This window comes from Hyaena hyaena, unplaced genomic scaffold (assembly GCF_003009895.1).
Source record: "Hyaena hyaena isolate Hyena2069 unplaced genomic scaffold, ASM300989v1 scaffold_132, whole genome shotgun sequence".
Taxonomy (NCBI): domain Eukaryota; kingdom Metazoa; phylum Chordata; class Mammalia; order Carnivora; family Hyaenidae; genus Hyaena; species Hyaena hyaena.
The window spans coordinates 580,358-605,191 of record NW_024080764.1 but is presented as its reverse complement, the minus strand read 5'-3'; the positions used below and the strand labels follow the sequence as shown (position 1 = coordinate 605,191).

At 35.6% G+C, this 24,834-nt stretch overlaps 1 protein-coding gene across 1 annotated transcript in view; it reads right to left on the bottom strand.

The window, feature by feature from the left end:
• The window catches only part of ROBO1 (roundabout guidance receptor 1), a 404,959-nt gene that overhangs the window by 328,307 nt on the left and 51,818 nt on the right, over positions 1-24,834 (bottom strand). The window contains exon 2 of the mRNA XM_039237973.1: positions 5,520-5,846. Within this exon, the coding sequence (XP_039093904.1) occupies positions 5,520-5,846 (327 nt within the window). The remainder of the gene's footprint in view (positions 1-5,519; positions 5,847-24,834) is intronic.

Genomic DNA, 24,834 nt, shown 5'->3' with positions numbered 1-24,834 from the left:
GTTCCCTGGTTTTGCTGCTAAGACAGCGAGCAGATGTCTGCCGAGTCTGAAGGGAATTTCTTTTCCTCAAGAGAAAACAGCTTAAATAGGAAACAAATAGCCATATGCTTACTGTGCACTGCTTAGCAGATGACATAGAGGGCCATGTTCTACAATGGAAAGCTTGAGGGTCAAGGTTCAAATTAATCTTCCTTAAGATTCAATGCAATTACCCAAGATCAAATTACTTATGAAATATAAGTTGTGTCTAAGAATTGGGCTATCAATTTGTGCGAGGCATAAAATGGAGTTCTAAATTTAGTGAGTGATAATGGTGGGTATAGAAGAATGGACCCATAAAATATTTTCCTAAACAGTTAGTGGACTCTTGAATAGAGCTAATACAAGACAAATAAGAAAATACTGCTTGCAAACCCCTTTTAGAGAGCTTAGTTTGAAATTGAATTTCATAGAGTGAAGTTTTCAGAAATTTTAGAAACAACAAGCATCAAATATCTCCTAAATTTTCCAATTTAACGTCCCCATCAAGATATATCATTCTTGGTTTGCAAAGAAAGAGAAGAAAAGCTAAATGAAAAAAAAATACAACTGTGACTAAAAAATTCTTTTTCTTTATGGAGACAAACTTCCAATAGTTCCAAGAAACTTTAGGTACAAGGACCATCATATATTTCTTACCACTCCAATTTTTAGACTTTATAATTGTGCGAGGCAACTTTTTAATTGCACTGAAACTGATTTTTCAAGGACAAGGGATACAGCTTCATATGGCAAGGATAGGCACCAAAAGGCTGGGTCTAAGCAGATTATAATTGGCATTTAAACTAAGAAAATAAAAATAAACATTCCTAAAAATAATGAATTCACTCTTTCGGGGGAATTATGTAAATGTCAATTAAATATTACAAAACACACAACTGGTATCATTTATATACAGAAATGAAGATTTTAAAAGGCATTCAGGATCTTTTTTTTTTTTTCTCAAAGTTTGAGAGACTGACAATTGTTAGGAACCAAGAAATCCAATTGTTGTTACAGCTGTAAAACTTGGTTTAAAGACAAATGAAACAGATAAACGCTTTTAAAAGCATTACCAACAACCGGGCTGTGAAACGTGTGTTGCTTGTAGACTTTTTTTGTTAATGCTATTACTTTGGGCTAAAGGGTCACTAAGAAATAAGATGCAATCTTTGCCTTCCTATGTCTTTGGAGAGAATAATAGTTATTGAACTTCTGGTACCTACACTAAGAAAATATGAAAAAAAAAAAAGTAGTAATACTCTCCAAGAAATTATAAAACCAAACTAAAACAGTACCTTACAGATTTAACCTACAACAAATACAGTCTATGGTTCCCCAGACCTCCCCTCCTCAGACCAACCCCTATCCCTACACAACCTGGTTGTTTATGCAACATACAAAAGTCCACTTTTCCATTTTAGGACACAAACATATTTTAGAATGGTGAATTAACAGTAACCACTGCCTAAAATAAATAACTGAAATATATGTAAACTAAGTTATTGCAGATCTATTTTTAGCGCACTGAAGCTTGAGTTTACAAAATAATAGTTTCCAATGTTTTTTAAATATACAAAATCCATTTTAACTCAGAGAACTTAATTTTTCCCCATATAACTTACGTAACCAAATAACACAATTTACCCAAATGAAAACATGCTTTTAATTACTGCAATTAAACAAGGATAAAAAATGTTGATAGCAAATACTACTCAAACTTTTTTCAGGGTTTAGAATAATTATTATCATTAGCAAACATATTTGTTATCACACTGTCCTTATTAATATTCAAATATATTTGATAAATATATCTGTACATTCTGGCTTTATACATGTGTAAATTGTTACTGTGTATTAACTTAAAATATTGTTTAAAGTACTTTAAATTTTATTAGTCAATTATAATTTTCTTTTTTCTCTGGAGCTTGAAACATTTTGGAGACATAATAAGAAATATCACACTAAAATTTGTCACTTATGCATTTGGGGACTATGTATTTGAATATTTTATTGGTAAAAGTTATATGATGAACTTAGGTCTGGTTTCAGTTCCATGATGGTATATTTGTTGGCTAAGATTGGAAGAGCATTTCCCATAATGGACCCACAAATTAATGGAATGTCTTGCCTAGAAAAAGAATTTAACTGGAAACCAATAATATCTTTTAAAATAGCTACACAAAAGCCAGATTAGAAAAACATTGCTCTCGGGGCGCCTGGGTGGCTCAGTCGGTTAAGCGTCCGACTTCTGCCCAGGTCATGATCTCTCAGTTCGTGGGTTCGAGCCCCGCGTCTGGCTCTGACAGCTAGCTCAGAGCCTGGAGCCTGTTTCAGATTCTGTACCTCCCTCTCTCTCTTACCCTCCCCTGCTCATGTTCTCTCTCTCTCAGAAATAAGTAAAACATTAAAAAAAAATTTAAAAAAGAAAAAGAAAAACATTGCTTTCTAAATACCAGTGCTTTAAGGGTATCTTGATCATCTGAAGTAAAACTAAAGGAGTTTTGAAAGGCAGGATCTAGAGGCGCCTGGGTGGGCTCAGTTGGTTAACTGTCCAACTTTGGCTCAGGTCATGATCTCCTGGTTCGTGAGTTCGAGCCCCACATTGGGCTCCGTGCTGACAGCTGAGAGCCTGGAGCCTGCTTCAGATTCTGTGTAGCTCTCTCTCTCTCTCTCTGCCCCTCCCCTACTCACACTCTGTCTTGCTCTTTCAAAAATAAATAAACATTATAAAAAGAAAGGCAAGATCTCGAAGGAAAGGATTTAGCCATTCTATTCAAGTATAACTTTTCCTAAAAATTCTGGCAATAATCAAAATTTAATAGAGTAAGAACTAACCCAGAAACATGATATGACCTTGTATACCTCTATTGGTATACGCTTCATTTATAAGGACTTATAATTTCAGAGAATAAAAAATGACTCTGTTTTTCCCTCTAGTATTCAGTTTCTAACTACCAAGAATAAGAGTTGACCTAGGTCATCTACATCATTTTTCTGGATTCTCTAAATTTGTTTTCAAATGTTAACTTAATTTTATCTCCACAGGGAATAAGTATTCTTAAATATAAATGTGTCAAAAGTTAGAAAGGTATTAATACCATATCATCAAAGGTGACTTTATCAAAATATATACATCCTTTTATAAAAACATTTAAACTTCTTTTGCCTGCACTACATTTAAAGTTGGGATTAAAAAAAAAAAAAAGAAAAAAATAGCCTGCTGCTATGATTACAGATTTTATACATCTCACTGATGTAGTTCGAAGATTTTTCACTGGTAATCACTGGGAATTAAAGCAATAATTTTATGGTCACTAATGTGAATAGAGAAATATAGCTTGAGCTACAAGTAAATGTTTTAAAAATGGGAAAGTCTAGTGCTGTCATAGTCTTCAATGGTTATTTGCATTTTTATCTAATTAAGTTTTATGCTTGTATTAGACAATTTTAGCATTCTCTCATTGTAAGTACTACCTAGTTCTACGAGTGTGATCAACTCCTCTAAATTCTTGGGAGCTGATTCCACATTAATAACCCGATTAAGTTGGAAAATCTGTTTCTAAAATCTTTGTATAATTGCATAATTATCTGTGGATCTATATACTCAGTTCTAGTTGAATGCTGGAGACAATGTTAGAGATTATGAAGCTGATTATATCATTAAAATTCTGAACATAAATCCTATCAAAATATCAATCATCTTGAAAAATATTATACATAAATATGCATATAGTTATGTATCCAGTTTCACTTGTAATTTTATGTGGTTAAAGTGAATTAGAGATCTAAATTTCACCTGTCTTTCCAACCAATCGCTATGTAATTCTCAATTATATATATATATATATANGGGGGATGGGCATGAAGGAGGGCACTTTGGGGATGAGCACTGAGTGTTATGTAGAAACTAATTTGACAATAAACTATTTGTAAAAAAAAAAAAAAAAATATATATACATCCTTTTATAAAAACATTTAAACTTCTTTTGCCTGCACTACATTTAAAGTTGGGATTAAAAAAAAAAAAAAAGAAAAAAATAGCCTGCTGCTATGATTACAGATTTTATACATCTCACTGATGTAGTTCGAAGATTTTTCACTGGTAATCACTGGGAATTAAAGCAATAATTTTATGGTCACTAATGTGAATAGAGAAATATAGCTTGAGCTACAAGTAAATGTTTTAAAAATGGGAAAGTCTAGTGCTGTCATAGTCTTCAATGGTTATTTGCATTTTTATCTAATTAAGTTTTATGCTTGTATTAGACAATTTTAGCATTCTCTCATTGTAAGTACTACCTAGTTCTACGAGTGTGATCAACTCCTCTAAATTCTTGGGAGCTGATTCCACATTAATAACCCGATTAAGTTGGAAAATCTTTTTCTAAAATCTTTGTATAATTGCATAATTATCTGTGGATCTATATACTCAGTTCTAGTTGAATGCTGGAGACAATGTTAGAGATTATGAAGCTGATTATATCATTAAAATTCTGAACATAAATCCTATCAAAATATCAATCATCTTGAAAAATATTATACATAAATATGCATATAGTTATGTATCCAGTTTCACTTGTAATTTTATGTGGTTAAAGTGAATTAGAGATCTAAATTTCACCTGTCTTTCCAACCAATCGCTATGTAATTCTCAATTATATATATATATATATAATATATATATGTATATATATTATATATATATATATACACACACACACACACACACACACACACAGAATGATTCTTTCTTCCTTCAAAGAAATGAGACTCTCTGGCTACCTCTTAAATGTTTATTGAAATAAGAGAAGCCCAATTTGTATTCAAACACATTGCACACCTAGACTCTAGATATGACAATTTAATCATTAGTCAACAGATTCTTCTTGAGGTCATTGCAAATGAGCTATCTTTGGTATTTGTGTAAATAAACTAAACCATTAATTACCTGAGGATAACATACGCAAGTTTTCCTCCCAGAGGGCACTACAATAGCCCAAATAATAAAGAATGAGGCACATACATACATTTCTCTAGCTATAGTTTACCAAAAGTATTAATATACTTCTAAGAATTAGAAAGAATTAGAAACAGTTTAAAACCATATCTATACCACCAGTTGAAAGTATTTCTCCAAATGAAGACAAGTGAAAAATACGCCATCCTACTGTTTTTATAGACACATACTTGTATTCAGTATACTTAAAAGCAACAAAGGCGAGGAATTAAATCGATTTCAGTGAAAATGTTCAAGAGAAAGCAGTTCCAAATTAAAAGTAAAATGGTTCAACAACTGTGTGCAAATCTCAACTTAGCTGGAATAACCAGCAACCATGAAAAATATTTAAAAAATACATAGGTAGAGGGTTGTATTCAAACAGAAAGCTAGAAGGTTTCCTCAGGTAAAGCCTGGGATACAGATTAGATTGTTTATTACCATTCTCTAGGCAAATAATCCCAATGTACCATTCCCACTGTCAGAAGCCCATTTTACTTACTAGCCACCTCCAGCGATGCATTATGGCTCACAGCCTCTCCGAGGTAATTCCTTGCTACACAGACGTAGACCCCTTCATCAGGCCTACTTTTTCGTCCATGTACTATACGTAAGAAAAATAAAGATCCACTTGGCAGCAACATTCGGTGTGATCGAGGGTCATCTTTGTCCGTCTCCACTCTCTCCCCACCTTTGTACCATTCGATAGTGGGTGTGGGGCGGCCTTCGGCTTTACAGTTCAAAGTTGCAGGTTCTCCTTTGGACACAATTAGGTCCGAAGGGTGTTCAACAATGCGAGGTGGAAAATCTTCCTGACGAAGACGGGAGCCTGTAGAAGAATTGATGAAATATCTTCATATTACCACTTGGAAACAGTTAAGGGTCTTAGTTCAAAAGCCTAGGCTAAAGCTCTGCTATGTGAATAAGGCATAAATCTAACTACCCTGCCAACCCTATTCAGTAATTAATCTTTCTGGTGTCCACATTAACCACACCTTCCAATTTTTGAATCCTTTTGGCCTTCAACTAAGAAAGTGCTCTTGCTTAAATTTTGCCCGTACAAATCCCATCTGCTCTTCAAATCCCTTCTGCTCTTCAAATCCCTTGTCTACAGATGCTCTCCGAAACCATCATCCTATCTGTACAGACCCCATTCTGTGCCTGTGTTTGCAGAGGAATGTGCAAGAGAATTGTAGAGCATTACAACTAATGGTATGGATTCTTAGAATCTCCTTTGTAACTAACATCAGTCAACATTTTAAAATGCCTATTCGGTGCACTAATGGAAATCATATTCGAATATATGATGAAACTGCTCTTTAGATAGATTTTTATATCTTCCTAAATAAGAAAAGTATGTATGTGTATATACTTTCCCAGAATTTGAATAAATTTCATTAGATACCAACCATTATATGTTAATATTTAATACACTTCAAAGATGAAATGTTAAATAACTGAGTTTAAATAATTAAATTTAACATAAAATGAAAAAGGACACTGGGTGAGGGCCTACATTCTGCATCTTATGTATTACTTAATAAGTGAAGTCCTGAGTGTACATATCATTTAAATATTTCCTGTGTCTGTACTTTTATTTTTTTCCAATGAGATTATAACTTCTGAAACAGGGATCAAGACTCATATTTTTTAATATTCCTACCATATTGCTGTCACGGATAGACTTAATATGTAAATTTTTTAAAGATTTCTCACATGCAACAGCCCAAGGCTTAATTTAATTGAGCCCCAAACCTTGATCTTATCTAGCCATCCAATCTCAATGAATAATGCAAAGTAGAAACCAGGCTTCCTTGACACCTCCCTTTCTTTCCCCTATTTCTCAAATCAGTCTACTCATCTCCATCTCTACAATCAATTACTAACTCAGATCAAACTACTATCAATTCCCACTAGGATTTAGGAAAGCTCTTAAATAGCTTCACTTCAGTGTAGCCACATGAAGGCTTTGAAATGCAAATACAATCTGGGTTCTCCCCTACTTCAGTGGCTCTTAAAATAAACTCATTGCTCTTAAGATAAAGTCTAACAAGATCTACAGGAGTGTGCTCATTCAGCTATCTAGTTCTCCCGACTCTTCCTGTTCCACTTTTTTTTTTTTTTTTTTTTTGTTACCCCATCTTGTGTTAGTTCACAAATACACTGTGATTTCTTCTGCCACAGGCATATACATGCCACAGGGTCTGTGTGGGAAATGCTCTTACCCTAGCTAATATCCACTTTCCCTTCAAATCTCTGTCCTCTCTGATCTTACAACAAAAATTAAATGATCCTTTTATAAGCCTAAAACACCACTATATAGCTACATATGGTAAGAATGATCGACTTATGATTTAAATTTTTTTGTTTGATGCTTTGAATATCATCTTTCCCATTAGTCCATAAGATCTATGGGTCTGATTTTGCTTGTGGTTGCTTCTCTTATGCCTGACAGAGTGCTGAGCACACCATGAGTACTCAATAAATACGTGTTGTGTTGAATAAATGAAAATAAAAAAAAACAATGAATGAAGTGCTGATAGGGAAGACCTATTTGAATGGAATGATCTGAAGCTTAAGAATCATGTATTCTATAAAGAGACATTAAAGATTTTATTTTTTAAATTATAACCACATGCATACTATTCAACCTTTCCGAGACTGTAAGCTCTGCATGGGCAGATTTATATCTCTAATTTGTAACTGCTACAATTAACGTTTGTTTTTCTCAATGAAATGAACAAATGAATGATGAAATTAAAACATCATTTGCTTATATCAATCATTAAATAACAAAAAGTATCATATGAAATACTGAGTAATAGTTTTACAACCTGAAATATTGAGATTAGTTCAATGCATGGTATACAACACACCATAAATTCTTTAAATGAAACCAGATTATAAAGGAGGAAGAAATAAACCAGCAACAGGGGTAAAAAATAACGTGGAAACTCATACTTTCTCACAAAGGCTATACTGAAGTCAAATGAAATTTAAATTCTATTTTAGATTATTCAACTGCAAAAACTAGAAAATTTCAGAAAATAAAACATCAAACTACCGGCTTTGACCTTGGCTTCAATTATGAAGGGTGGATGCAAGTGAGAATCAACTACTGAGGTAATAAATATTTAACTAATAAAGCACACTTTATTTTAAATCCTGAAAGTTCATTTCAGACAGGAAATAGGGATGCATCGTTCGCTATGAGAAAACAAAGAAGGACACTTAGAACTGCCTGAACAAGGGAAAGAAAGCATCCTGAAACATAAAATTCGAGAGTAGTCTTGCAAAATAAGTCAACAATAAAAGAAAAGAGATGATTTCACCCAGAGGCACAGCTACAAAAGAACACGGTGCACGTGTGGGACCTGCAGGGAGTTCCTATGGCCTAAGTGTAAGGTCAATGTCAGAGATTAGCAAGTATATGCTTGAAGAAGTAGTCACAAACAATAATGTGATGGGCCTTATATATCAAGCCAAAGTTCTGGAACCTACCTGAAGGCAACAGAATTTAAATATTTTAAGCAAGGCATAGATGAGTTTGGTTTTAAAGAGCTCACTGCTTGGTAGTATGAAGGGGACTAGAGCAGGCTAAGTTAGGAGGTCATGGGTCAGGAAACTTTTGTACTCTTCAAACAACTAAATCCTGAGAACTCTGACAGAGTAGAAAACAGAGGAAAGAATCTAGAGATAGTTACAAAATCAACAGCATCTGATCCTTGGCAATACGGGGTAAAACAGAATTGAAAAATGCACAGGATGGAGAGAAAGCACAAGGCAGAGAGGTTCCGAGTCTGTGACTGGAGCCAGTGGGTGGCGCGCAGTCCCAATGAAGGTGGAGAATAAAAGAGTGAAATGTGGTGAGAGGTAGGACAGAGGAGATGATTCCTATGTGTCCACGTATAAGACATGGAGGGCCGGGGCGCCTGGGTGGCTTAGTCGGTTAAGCGTCCGACTTTCGCTTAGGTCATGATCTCGCGGTTCGTGGGTTCGAGCCCCGCGTCGGGCTCTGTGCTGACTGCCAGCTCAGAGCCTGGAGCCTGTTTCAGTCTGTGACTCCCTCTCTCTCTGACCCTTCCCTGTTCACGCTGTCTCTCTCTCTCCTAGAAATAAATAAAAATATTTAAAAAAAAAAAAAAAAGACATGGAGGGCCCGGGGTACTTCTTGAATCTTCAAATGGTGCTGACAAGTTGGCAACTGAATATCCAAGTTGGACCTCGGCAAGAGCATGTCAGCAGGAGCCACAGATGAGACTGAAACCAGGGGAAAGAATAAAACTATCTAGGGAGAGTGTACCGAGGAAGCAGCGGCCAATTACAGAACCAGGAGATCACCGAGGCTCCACCAAAGTACAGTGGAGCTCAACACTCTCTCTACCCTAACCTGCAGTCCCGTATAGCTGGACTACAGCTAGTGTGACTTTTGGGAATGGAGCTTTCCCCGGAATGCTCACACGGCAGTATTAAGGAAAAGAGTTTCAGCAATAAAATGATTTCTGTATTATGAAAGGCTAAATTTTCAAAAATGCTCCTTGGAATCCTCTTTCCTCAGATTGCTCAAAAAAAGAGCTATAGCTCTCAGGGTCTTTAGTCTCGCTAAAGCAAATGGGGCACCTGAGTGGCTCAGTGGATTAAGTGTCCGACTTCAGCTCAGGACATGATCTTATGGTTTGTGGGTTCGAGTCCCACATCGGACTCTGTGCTGACAGCTCAGAGCCTGGAGCTTGCTTTGGATTCTGGGTCTCCTTCTCTCTCTGCCCCTCCCCAACTAATGTTCTGTTTCTCTGTCTCAATAATAAATAAACACAAACTTTTTTTAAGAAAGCATATTATGATGAGTACAAAGAAAGGTATTCTACACAGTATTTCTCAAAATTACTTGACCATTGAACTCTAGTTTTCTTTTCTCAGTATATCCTACTGAACTTTTTTCTAAGGAACACATTTCCAGAGAAAATATACTCTGTGAGCATATAATAAAATACAGAGAGAATAATTAGGGTTAGGGGGAAAAAAGCTACTTAAATATAGACTCAATATCTTTGAAAAACATAACAAAAAAAAAAACATAGAAATCTCACATTCCTCATAATGTATAACTTCCAGAAAAGGAATTTTCCAATTCCTGAGTGATATTTATAATAATTGGTTAACCTCCACAATAAGAATTATAAATGGCAATCATCATCTCCAAAAAAACTGTCATAAATTATTCTTTATTATCAAGCCGAAGCAGAAAGGAAAGGAAGGAAAATGAAAACTAACATTTATTATCCATCATCTCCTTCATCACAACATCTTTATGAGGTGGGCGTTGTTGTATCTGGTGTCCATATGGGGTAAGTGAGACTCTCAGCTGTCATTCAGCTGGAAGATGGCAGTGCTGGGATTCAGTCCTAGTCAAACTCAAAGCCCTTGCTCTTCCTAGCCATTCTACAAATACTGCTAGGATTAATTAGCTAAAATCCACAGAGAAACATGCTTTGTCTGTTCTTGTTTCCAGCACTGGAAGTGTTTTGGATTGCTTATTTTTGAAAGTGTGGATGATAAAAACAAGAAGCAGTGGAACATGGCAGCACTGCTGCTCTCTCCCTATGCGTACAGAGAACACCCAACCGTAAGCCACATGATTTCATCTTCCTTTTACTCGGTAAAGATATTGATGATGATGAACAAATGGAGGTATAAAGCTCTGCTTATACTGCAACATCTTCTCTAAGTAAGAGGTTGAATTTTGGGGTAGATATCCTCATATTGTCCATTGTTAATACTGAGAACCTCAATTCCTACACAACTTCTTGCACAATGAAAATTCGGTATCACTAGGGAACCTGGCTGGCTCAGTTAGTGGAGAATGCAACCCTTGATCTCCGGGTTGTGAGTTTGAGCCCCACACTGGGTTTAGAGGTTACTTAAAAAAATTTTTTTTAATCTTTAAAAAAAAAAAAAAACAAAAAAACAGTATTGTTGGTTCTCTAATTTTTCCCACCACCATACTTTTAGAGAAAAGCCTCTCCTCTTCTATCAATAATGGATTCACTTTCTTAGAGGCGAGACTTTGTGAGAGTTATGCCAAGATCAGATACAGAAAGAACACATGTGACTGACTCTCAGAAGAATGTAAATTAGTTTTCCTCCCAGAGGAGGTGTTCACCAGGAGAGGTCACAAAGCCTCTCTCTCTTATACTCTTGACGCATTATTCATAAAAACACTTCTCTCTCCCATCATAAACTCTCGAAGTCCTGTAAGCCACCTAACAAACACCATCCTAGTTATGCTAATTTGTCGTTATTTTGGTTGGTTGGTTGGTTTTATGTTTAAGGTATAAGGTTTCTACTATACTTAGTAAAACTAACTTTCTATTTTCAGCCAAACTCTGCACAGGAAACAGAAAAGTAACAAACAAGAGAGGGTAAAAGAAGAAAGGGACTGGCAGAGTGAGGCTTTCACAAGGCACAAGGGGGATAATGTCAGTTGCCCTCCGCCAGAATCCTGGTAGAACCTTGGGAATAGAACACCGTTGAGTTTAGGCGAGGCCAACATTGGAGAAAAGGGCAAGGCAGAATTCCTTCAACAACTGCCCAGTTGGAAGATAGAATATAAACACAAGTGACTGAAGTATCTAAATATTTACACAACCGCAGCTGGAAAAAGATAGACACATTAGTGCTAAGTATTTCAAGGAAATATATCAAAGTCACATGAGATTTATGATGAGGAAACCAAACTCCTACTTGGATGTAAACTGTTCCCCTCTTTAAAACCTCCCTTCTACAGGATCACAAAGCAAGAAACTATTTAAGGGACAGACCTTGGTAATATTCTACTGAGATATGCAACACACACACACATATGTAATTTTATTCTTTTTTCATATATATGATTCAACTCTTTTTTCCTAGCAGGGCAATCACATTTGTCTCAGGGTTTTATGTTTTCAAGCCTGTTTCTTCTTATAAGATTGAATGAAACACTATTTATTTTATTAACTAAGTTTTATTTTGATCTGAATTTCTCTTTCATAGTCTTTGATAAGTTAAAATTAGAAACCATTAAATGATTAAAATATCCACTTGTATCATCTATCCTATGAAAAATATCTTGCAGCACAGAAAGGCTTGTAAAATTACTAAAAGCACAAGAGTAACAAGTTCAGTGAGTTGCTGACAGATGCACAATGAATATTAACAGACAATGGGTGACATCTGTCCTAGGTGGGGGTGGGGGGACGTAGATCTGCCTTGACAACAAACCTATATTCCTAAAAGGACACCTATATTCTTAAAAGAACCTTTTGCCTCTTAACCTTTTTATTCAAGCTTCATTTACATTTTAAGGAGCATATAGCCTCCAATGATTAACATAAATCTTATCGTGGGCACCAATCCTGTAATTTCCCTGTCAGAATTTCATCCTACAAGGAGATTATTTGTTAAAAATAAGAAGACAGCATCCATTAATTACTCACTGTGTAGAGAGAAGACTACTGAGTCATACACATTTCCCAAATACTCACTCATCATTGGAATAAATATAAAAACAGACCATATCATGGGGGAAAAAAAACATAGTTTCAACTGAAACTATATGAAGGAAAGAAATACAAGGGAAACAGAATCCACTAAAACAATTACATGATTAATGAATCATGCATTTTCTTTAGGTACTTTGTTTCATATTAATTTCCCATGATTGTAATTCTCTCTAAATAATCCTCAAATCAGCTGAGTGTCAATGATAGTATCTGTTATCACCTAAAATGATTACTAAAATTGCCCAAAATGGAATTCTAGAAGTGAATCCCTGGTGTTTTTGTAATATTCCTACAGAATCTAATATTATGTGGCTCTGTCTCAAGAGAAATGAAAAAGATTGACAGTAGAATAAGTTAAATTTAAAAAAAAACAATATTGTTTGCTCTCCCCCCACTCCGATTTTTAATAATACAGAGTGTAAGTAGAATAAACTTTTCTGTCAGGGGACCCCAATACAGCAGAAGCTACTAAGGCATTAGCTGCAGAAATGACCTCAACTCACTCAAATCAGGCAGGATTTCGCCCTGAGCTTTAACCAAAGGGACTGTAGGGTCGAAGTTGGTTAGCTGAGTTCATGTTTCCTATTTGTCTTTGTAGTAAAATTTCCAAGTAATATACAGAAAGGAGAATTCCACCTTCTGTAAATGTCATATAAAAATATTTGCATATCCTAAAGTCTAAATTTTCTCACCTATTCATTGGTTTACCTATATATGGGACATATATTGTATTAGGAATTGTACTAAGCATTGGCAATGCAAAGAAATATGAAATATAATCCTTGACCTTGGGGGCCTGGGTGGTTCAGTCAATTGAGACTCTGACTTCAGCTCAAGTCATAATCTCATGGTTTGTGAGTTGGATCTCTACACTGGCTCTGTCTGCGCAGAGGGTGCAGAGCCTGCTTGGGATTCTCTCTCACCCCTTCTCACTCTCTGCCCCTCCCCTGCTTGTGCTCGCTTTCTCTCAAAATAAATAAATAAACTTAATACACACACACACACACACACACACACATACACACAGATACACACATACACACAGATACACACACACACACACACACACACATATTGACCGTAACAGCCCAAAATTCACCAGGAAGAAATAGCGTAAGGTAAGGGAAAACAAAAACAAAAACAAAAACAAAAACAAACAAACAAAAAAAACTAATGTAGCATTTGTAGGGAAAGTTTCTTCAATCTAGAGAATGGATTGAATGCCTGAATTCAAACCTAAACTCTGTTACTGTTGTTAGCTGTGTAAACTCAGATAAATTGCTTAACCTCTCTGAATGGCAGTTTCTTCATCTGTAAAGTGAGTATAAAAATAGTATTTATATTTCATAGGTTAGCATGATCCTTGATGCCTAAAATATTACATTGACCCCTGATTGTAACCATTAATGTAGTATTAGAAATTGGCATAAACACCAATGTTTGCTTTTATGATTCTCCTCCCCACCCTCTCTTAGAATTATATTAGGATTTCTACTATTTTATAGAGAAATCAGTTACTTCTTTTTTCTAAATGTATCAGAAACATTACAAACTAAGGAAAGCTCTAGTTTTGTGAGAATTCAACTCAAAATTCTTTCCCATTTACACATTTCTTGGCAAGATCTGGCACAATTCCAGTAAAACATCCATCAAAAGAGAGGAAAAACAAAATAAAACCAAATGAGCACTTAGCCCACCCAATTTATTGTTTTTAAGATTCATCAGAATTCAAGTCTGTCTAAAGCCATCTATAATAATGTGTCTGTGTTCGCTGTGGACAATATCCCATATAGACCTGCTGATTAAGTGTATCACTGCCATAATTTGAAAGTGATTTTCAAATCACTAATGCTTTTAAAATACTACTGGGTAAATAATCATATTTATTTCCTTTTCATTACGAATATAAAAATTTTATGGGTTCATCCTATAGATCAAATTTGCTTATAATTGTGCAGAATTAATTTCAAGACAACTTTATTTTTTATTAAAAACATTTTTTAATGTTTATTTACTTTTAAGAGAGAGAGACAGAGTGATAGCGGGTTAGGGACAGAGAGAGAGGGAGATACAGAATCTGAAGCAGGCTCCAGGTTCTGAGCTGTCAGCACAGAGCCCAATGTGGGGCTTGAACCCATGAACCGGAGATCATGACCTGAGCTGAAATCAGAAGCTTAACCAACTCAGCCACCCAGGTGCCCCAAGATGACTTTCTATAGGTATACTATGGTACCAAAATTCACAAATAATCCTTTATTTACTAATACCTACCATAATGGACCAAAATAGTTAGGCCTAACTATAATAGCCTATTTAGCTGTTAGAAGCATTTTTCACAGACAAGAAATTTTGAACAGTATTTTAAACTGTGAAAAATAGTATTTGGTGGTCCTGTGAATGTTTTTTTATTGCTGGGAAACATAGTACATCCTAATATTAGATTTTCAAGATATTAGATTTTCAAGATATTTTCAACATAGTAATCCTAATATTACTAATTGTAATCAACATTAATCTACATTTCCTTTTTTATATATAATAGAGAAATTGTAGTTGGTTATAAATTGAAGCCAATTATAACTTCAATATACAGAACATGAGCAGACTTCCTTTTTGAAATTACAGCTCAAAAATACTCAGACTATATGCATGAAACCTTGCTTACCAAACTTCCGTTGTCCTGAATTTAAATTTCCAAGGGAAAAATTTCTATCCTGATATTAATTTTATTTTTATGTTTAAAATCATATTTTTAAGTCATAAATTAAAAGTATTTAGGGGTGCCTGGGTGGCTCAGCCAATTAACCATCTGACTCTTCAGCTCAGGTCATGATCTCAGGGTCATGAGATCAAGCCCTACATTGGGCTCCATGATGAGCATGGATCCTGCTTGGGATTCTCTACCTCTTTCTGCCCCTCCTCTGTTCCCTCTCTCTCTCAAAATAAATTAATTTCCTTTTTTAATGCTTTATTTATTTCTGAGAGAGAGATAGCACGAGCAAGGTAGGGTCAGAGAGAGAGGGAGACACAGAATCCGAAAGAGGATCCAGGTTCTGAGGTAGCTGTCAGCACAGAGGCTGTCATAGGGCTCGAACCCACGAACCGTGAGATCATGACCTGAGCTGAAGTTGGATACTTAACTGACTGAGCCACCCAAGCACCCCTAATTTCCTTTTTTAAAAGAGCATTCTATGTTACTAGGATTATGATTTATATATATATATATAGAGAGAGAGTATGTAAAAACAAATAGGGATATAAACAATCTATTAACCATTTGAAGTCCTTTTTAATTATTATGTAAAGTAGTATTTATCCATTCTTTCTCTCAAGATTCACGTTAGGTTTTCATAGAATCTGCACATTAAAGATATTCATTTACTGGCTCAATACACTAAACTCAATTAAAGAGCTACAAATAAAGCTTTCAACTTTACTTCTTAAATTAGGTAGTCATACTTAAGGTATATTTTGAGAACCCTTGAATCTAGGTGAATTATTAATGTTGTTGAGATGGAGTACATAATTGTAATTTTAGGGATAATTACCTAAAGACAATTATACTTTTGGAAAACAAATACTTAAAATAGCCTTTTAAAGGATTACTGATAAATCCCTATAGGAATGCAGTCAACTTCACTTATTTTTGAAGTCAGTCAGTACTTCTGACATGTACTAAAATTTCTAAAGAAACTTGTTTATGCATTAACAAACTGGCATTTTTACCTCCTCTGTATCTACTTTATTTCTCTCTCACTGTACCTTGGATTTAGATCTTATATATTCTAAGGAGCACCCTAATAATACACACTGAAAGGCTGATTCTATCACTTGACTTACGAAATCTGGGGACTTACAGTGTATTCCAAATGTTAACTTAAAATATACTCCCTAATCTTTATTCTCTAACAGGGTATGTAAATAACCCTCAGTCCAAAACAAAGCTATTCTGTGGTTGATCTAATGGGAAAAGTACCTCACGTGAAATATCAACATCTACAACTTTCGATGCAAAAAGAAACCCCAAAAAAGGCACCTCCTAACTAAAAACATCTTTTATTCTCTCTCTTTCTGATTTGAGATTTGTTGTTTTCTGTTTCTTTTCTTCTGAAGGTAAGTTTGGCTTTTTTTTTTTCTTTTCTTTTCTTTTTGGAATAGAGGCGCAGGTCACTTCTTTCTGAAGTACTTTTTTTCTTTAATTGTTATAATATGATGTGTATTCTGTATGTTAATGCAACTTTTTAAAAGACATTTACTTTATTTCTTTTCTTAAACATTTTAAAGTTCATTTCTTTATTTACTTATTTATTTAGAGAAAGCACAAGGAGGGGAGGAGCAGAGAGAGAGGGAGAGAGAGGGAATCCCAAGCAGGCTCCTCACTGTCAGCGCAGAGTCCGATGTAGGGCTCGAACCCACAAAATGCAAGATCATGACTTGAGCCAAAGTTGTATGCTTAACCAAGTAAACCACCCAGGTGCCCCTAAAAAAATGTTTACTTACTATTTATTTTGAGAGAGAGAGAGAGAGAGAGAGAGAGAGAATGCATGCAAGTGGAGAGGGGCAGAGAAAGAGGGAGAAACACAGTCCCAAACAGGCTCCCCTGCTAAGGATGAGATGATGACCTGAGCCAAAAACAAGTAAGCAAGTATGTGTACTTACTATGTACCTCTTAGACAACACTGAACTATTTTTGTGGGCAACTAAAACATTGGTAAACAAATTGAAGAGTTGCATATGCAAAATGACATGCAACATAGAATGTGTGGAAACAGATATCTTTGACTAAAAATAAACTTTTCTGGAAAGGTGAAAATCTGTAGGAGATTAAATGAATAAAGGCCATAAACTCTGACTACGTAGCTTTTCCATCATGCCTTATGCAATCTCTAGGAGTTCAAAGTCTGGATATGGATTTAAATCAATTAACAGGTATTAATTGACTCTTCTCTCTTTTTTTTTTTCTTTTTTTCTTTTCCTTTTTTAATGTTTATTTTTGAGAAAGAGAGAGAGAGAGATTGAGAGAGGCCAAGCATGAGCAGGGAAGGGCAGAGAGAGAGAGAGGGAGACACAGAATCCAAAGCAGGCTCCAGGCTCCCAGCTATCAGCACAGACTTGGGAAGCCTAGGTGGCTCAGTAATTTAAAGATCCAACTCTTGATTTTGGCTCAGGTCATGCTCTCATAGTTGTGAGACACAGTTCTACATCGGATTCCTCCACGTTGGGTGTTAAACCAAGATTCTCTCCCCTGCCTCCCTGCCCCTCCCTTGCTCTCTCTCTCTCTAAAACAAACAAACAAACAAAAAATATATATATATACACATATATATAATATTATAAGTATACATGTCTTCAAAAATAAATTGTTTTAAAGATATCTTTTTTTAAAATTCCAATAATTTAAAAAATATTTTGATACCTTCCTAAAAATGCTAAAATCCAATTTTTTCATTTGTAACTGAGAGTTCACTGGTATTTTCATTTTAACACTGTCCTTCTAAAATATTACTTTAAAATTATCTATAACTATTTAAGGTATAAAATTGGAAAATGAGTTAAATATCTGATTTTTCTTTAATGTCACATTCTTAGTGATATCACCTTTTAAAATATGCTTATTTGTGCCTTCAGTTTGGTTCACAGTGATCAAAACTTCCTGAAATACTGATGTCTAGTGAAATCCCCTCCTTTTATTTTGGATTATATTCCTTAAGGGATTTTAAACTAAAACATATCTTTAAACATTTGTTAATTCTGTTCAAAGAAAAGCTTCCGATTTTTATTATTATTATTTATTATTATTATTTTATAATGTTTTTATTTTTGAGAGAGAGAGAGAGAAAGAATGCAAGCAGGGAAGTGTCAGAGAGAGGAAGACACAGAATTCGAAGCAGGCTCCAGGCTCTGAACTGTCAGCACAGAGCCCGACGTGGGGCTCAAACTCATGAACCATGAGATCGTTACCTGAGCCGAAGTCGGATGCTTAACTGACTGAGCCACCCAGGCACACCCAAATTTTAATTATTATTTATCTATTAGCCCAACAACTTAATGTTTAAACATATAATTTACAAGGATAAATAATTCTAAAGGTTGATTTATTAGATGGTCAGATATACAGCATCATTTTAGGACCAAGTCCCGAAAACTTCTTTCTAATAGGTACTCTCAGTATGAAAGCAGTAATTCTCATTCTCTGAACACAACTTCCCAATAAAAGTATATGAAAAAATCCATGTATTTCTAGTTTACTGATGCAGACAAAATTTGTTAAGGTGAATTTAACTCATTCTTTTTAAATATAGAAATCCTTTCAGGTTGTCCAATTCAACTCGGTTTAACGGTGACCTTCCCAAATTTAGTAATGAAAATCTCCTTCAGTCATTTCCGGGGGCTATTGGACACCCTCCCGCCCTAAAAATAATATAAGTAAGACTTAAAAAAAAACAAAACAATATCCTATCCCAAATATCCATCATGGTAATTGGTACCAAAATTACTGATCAAATCAAATAAAAAAGTATATTCAAATTGTCCTAAGATACAATTTTGTAAGACAAAAAATGCATTACATCTTCTGTAAACATCATGGACAGAACAAGAAGTCAGCTCTTGGTCCACCTATTAGACAAATACGATAAAAACAAATTGGCTGTGTCACAAAGTGTATAAAGGAAAGAAAGTGCCACATTACTGTCAGAGCTGATGTTTTTAGTTTTAATACAAAAATATAATAGTCTACCCAATATAGAACTATAGACAGAACTTCAATGCAAAGAGAGAACCTATAATAATTTCTCTACTTGTTTGCTTTCTTTACCTGGTTTAATTCTAAAACTATGAGAATGATGACTGGTAAATGGCAGAGGTCCAGAAGAAAATCATCCAAAATGATACAAAGAAATAAAATTAGTTCAATGCCATGATTATTCTGTACTTAGCTCTACAGATTGTATATGGAAGCCAAGAACTAACAACAACGTACAGAGATTTTAAGAACGAAGAGAAAGAGGCACCTGGCCGGCTCAGTTGGTGTAGTATGGGACTCTTGATCTCAGGGTTGTGAGTCTGAGCCCCATGTTGGGTGTAGAACTTACTTAAAAAATAAAATCTCTAAAAAATAATAAAAAAAATAAAGTACTCTTTATATATTTTTATTTTTATTTTTTTTAATGTTTTATTTATTTCTAGGAGAGAGAGAGACAGCATGAGCAGGGGAGGGTCAGAGAGAGAGGGAGTCACAGACTCTGAAACAGGCTCCAGGCTCTGAGCTGGCAGTCAGCACAGAGCCCGATGTGGGGCTCGAACCCATGAATCGCGAGATCATGACCTAAGCGAAAGTCGGACGCTTAACCGACTAAGCCACCCAGGCGCCCCTATATATTTTTAAAAAGCACAAAAAGAAGAAACAACATGAAATCTGCCACAAAACTCTGTATTACAGATGTGCTACAAGTTTTATAAATGCATCTGTGTGATCAACTGTTGATACATAACATTTAAAGACCTCACAAGGGTACCATGTAAAACAACAGATTTGGGGCAATATACTAGTTGATGTTTAATACATAAGGGGTGCCTGGGTGGCTCAGCTAGTTAAGCATCTGACTTCAGTTCAGGTCATGATCTCACAGTTTGTGGTTTGAGCCCCGCATCAGGCTCTGTGCTGACAGCTCAGAGCCTAGAGTCTGCTTCGGATTCTGTGTCTCCCTCTCTCTCTGCCCCTCCCCCACTCATACTCTGTTTCTCTCTCTCTCTGTCACTGTCTCTCTCTCTCTCAAAACTAAATAAACATTTAAAATTAAAAAAAAAAAAACACACACACAGAAAGCACAGCATTTCAATAAAGGTAAAGTTCTAGGGGCTCTTGTTACCCATGGACTTGAAGTGGTTATCAGTGTACAGTTATAAGAAAGGTACTACTCTGGTAGAAAATGTATTTGTGGAGGAAGGGAGTATATAGGACATCTCTGTAACTATACAACTTTCCTTCAATTTGGCTGTGAACTTAAAACTGTTCTAAAGTATATATATACATATTATATATATATGTATATATATTATATAATAAAATCTTAATTTAAAACATCATCAAATATGAGTATAATGTTCTTAAAAGGAAATATCTGCAAATGCAAATAGGTATATATATATATGTTTATATATATATATACATATACCTATCTATATACATGTTTATATATATATATACATATACCTATCTATATACATATCTATCTGTATATAGATATGCATGTATAAATTTAAAATGATTACTTTGACTTCCATGACTGAAATGAGATTATAGAAGGGGAAATGTAAAGGAATAAATAATAATAAAGAAAACACTCAAGGAAAAAGGTATTTTTCCCTTCATAAACTTTTCTCTTGGCAAAGTGTAAGCAGACTATTATTTCTAGTGTTTTGTTTTGCTTCACTGTAACCACTGCAACGCACACGCTATATGTTCACATGCAGAGCTCAAGGGGAGCTTCTCCAATTTCTAGAGTTTCCATTTCACTTCACAGTAGCTTTGATCCATAACACACAAAACACCATCCTGACTGAAATCTACAGCACACCCCTTCTTTGAATTCCTACCATACTCTTGTGGTCTTAAAGATTAAAGATGTTTATCTTTCTTTGCAAACCTGACACCCAAGAAAGTGCAAAAATCCTACAGAACTACAAGAGTTGTGGATTCGGCACCTGAACAAGTTTTTTAAAGGAAAAAAGATGAATCAAAATGTTTATGGAGCATGAGATGCATAGGAGATGGTTCAAAGTGACAGCACCACCTTAAATAACTTCCAGAATCTTTACTTGGTTTCACTTACTTCTACAGGGTTACTTAGTTAGGCTTGTGTGGTTGGGGGGGGGGGGGGGGGGGGGCGGGGATGGTACCTTCTCAAAAAGTCTCAAAAGGACACAACTAATATTTTCATAATATTATCTCATTAATCTTGAATGTCAGAATAGAGTAGCTAAGAGGTATTCGTATTCCAATTCATTAGCGGTATTAAAATGTAATTAAAAAAAAAATGTTCCTAAGTGGGTACTATTAGGATCTATAGTTTATCAATGAGAAAACTGAGACACAGAAATTCAGTACCTAGCCCAAAACTTAACAGGTACTAACTGATAAAGATTCTGAACCATGTAGTCTACTATATAATTTGGGCATCTGACCACTAACCTATGCTGTCAAAGAGTACAATTGTTTAAGAATTTAGTTTATAAGAATAAACATTATTACCCAAAGGTTTTGTTTTGTTCTGTTTTGTTTCACTTAACTCTCAAGTTAATATAAAAAACACTAGGAAAAGAAAACACTTTGGTTCCACATGGCAGTTGGGAGAAAAGAATGAAGTGGATTCATATCAGAAAACTCTGGCTTTTCTCTTAAGCCCATAAATTTCTACCTCTCCCTCCTCAGTTACTGGGTCAGTTTCTTCATCCATAAAATGAGATTAATATACCATGTTAGAGCTAGAATAAGAACAGATAAATCTGTCAAGCCTCACACCTTCCAAACAAAGAAAAACTAGTCAACAGATCGAAAATATTTGATTAAGGTTGACAATAAATAAAACACTCCTGGTAGCCAGAACTAGGACCCTGCTCTTCTCAATCCTACAAACACAAGGTTAGGAGTGAAACCTTTCTTAAAAGAAGACCAAAGAAGAGGTGTTCTTTGTCTGTTCAGGATGCACCTCTAAGTCTTTGTGAATTCTTGGAAACAGATGCAAATTTCTGCAGCCATGCACAGAGATAAAAAAATGACACAGTTTTAGAAGAAGTTCTAATCTTCATGAGAAGTTTAAGGTTAATTACTTTTTCTTGATGAATAAAGAAAAGCTCAGAGGGTTAAATACCTCCTAAATAATTTATAGGGATATTTGCACATATATCATCATATTTGCACAATATCATATCACACTGCACAGTATCTCCCAAATAATTCATAAAAAACTGAGACTCAAGCTCTAAGGTAGAGACTCCAGAGCCTGCACTCCCTGCGTGGTGCTGCCATGCAACACTGCTTGCTTCCCCTACTTCTCATTTCAAAACTCTTTTCACACCTACTTTCCCCTTGATGCTGGACTCAGCACAGGCTGAGTGGAGTAACACCTGCTATCATGATTCCCTTGTTGAAGCAGGAAGTTCAAGTTATTTTCTGTTGAGAAGTATTTTAGCAGACATTAGTACTAGAAAATAGCAATAGCTGGCACTTAAGTACTGAGCACTTAGTATGTTCCAGGCATTTATTGGGAATGGTGAACATGTGATCTCCCTGTATTTTATGTATATAATTACTTTGCAGTGCTGGTGAAGGAACTCTATGCTACAAAACCTTACGATCTAGGAGTTTAGGGCCTAGAAAGATTAGTGTTTCCAAGTGGGGCGGGCCTTACCTGTGTTGAAGAGCTCAGACTCCAGCAAGCACACGATGAAGTACCAAGAGCAAAATACAAAGAGTAAACGCAAAAGGAGAAGTAAGAGCTGAAAGTTAAGTAAAGCTGGCACTGCTTTCTCAGAAAAGATGAGGTTTTGATTGGTTAGATATGGGAAGCCGAATACGATTTGGGTTGGTCAGAAGTTCTCTGCTCCTTAAAAGATTTGGAGTTTTGTGTTTATGAATATATTTGTATTTTTTCTAGAGAGTAGATCCATCCACAGAAAAGACCATCGTATTCTGGAAGAGGGGCATTAACATCTTTTTTTACATAAACAAGAAAATAATGGGTGTATCAGTTTCTCAGGGTTGTCATGACAAAGGATCACAAACAGCGTAGCTTAAAACAAACCCAAATTTTTTTGTCTCATGGTTCTGGGGGCTAGAAGTCCAAGATCAGAGCACCAGCAGGGGTAGCTCCTGAGGGCTGTGAGGGGGGGATCGTTCTGTGCCTCCTCTCCAGCTTCTAGATGTTTTCTGTAAGTTCCTTGGTTTCCAATGCATCACCCACCCAAACTGTCTTCATCTTCACATGGTATTGTCATTGTGTCTCTGCTTCTGTGTCCCATTTCCCTGTTCTTAATTTTTTTTTTTACATTTATTTATTTTTGAGAGAGAGAGACAGAGTGCAAGTGGGGGAGGGGCAGAGAGAGAGGGAAACAAAATCCAAAGCAGGCTCCATCCAGGCTCAGAGCTGTCAGCACAGAGCCTGACGCAGGGCTCGTGACCTGAGCCGAAGTTGGACAGTTAATCGACTGAGCCACTCAGACACCCCCCCAATTTACCTGTTCTACAAGGACACAGTCATATTAGAGTTAAGGCCCACCTTAATGACTTCATCTTAACTTGCTCATCTCAAAAGACTCTATTGCCGAAACATCTCACATTCACAGATATTGGAGTTAAAACTTAATCAGCTTTTTTTATGGGACCCCATTCAACCGGTAAGCAAAGGATAAGTACAGATGAGTAGGAAGGATGCTTCCAAATGGGGTAAACAAGGGAGGAACAAAATAATGTGGGAAGAAGAAGCCCAGAATGATTTGTGCCAAGGGTTTGGTCCAAGGCTAATAGAAACTAGGAGTTGAAAAGCTAGCTGCAGCCAAACTGTTAAGATCTAAACATGTTCGAAAACGGCTTTTGGATTCTAGCCTATTAGCAACAAAGAAGTTCTTGAAAGATTTTGAGAAGTAAAAGAACATGATGAAAACGTTGAGGAGCATTAAACTCACAGGGCTGGGCAGGATGCAGAGTAGAGAGGGTCGCCTGGGCACCCAATGAGATAGAGAATTGCCCCCATAGCACAGATGTGAGGCAACAAAGGTAATGGGAATGAAATGAAAAATCCAAAAAGCATTCTAAAGAATTCTAAAGAAAAATCCAAAAAGCTCAGTCCAACTGCTCTGAGGTTCAGGATCTAAGAGACAAGGAGAAAGCTAGCTTACGGCTGTTTTCATTTTAAACTTGTGTTTGACTTTGAGAAAGAAAACAACACTGTACATTTCATTTTTTTCCCAGATATTGAGTATGACATAACTCTAAGACTTTAAAAACCAACTTGAAGCTCAACAGATGATATTTTTGAAAGAGCACAGAGGAGGGTTTCTTTCCATTCCATTCACAGAATGTTTTATTTCAAGAACCATAGTTTCAAGCTATAAGTTATAGTTATGCTGCATATCTCCTAAGATAACTATACTTGATAATTTATACATTATAGTCAATGTGTTCAGGAAAACACGAGCTGTCAAAGGTATATTTAAGATTTAATGCTAAATTTCATACACATTTTGTACAAAACGCTTTTGATGACACACAAAACA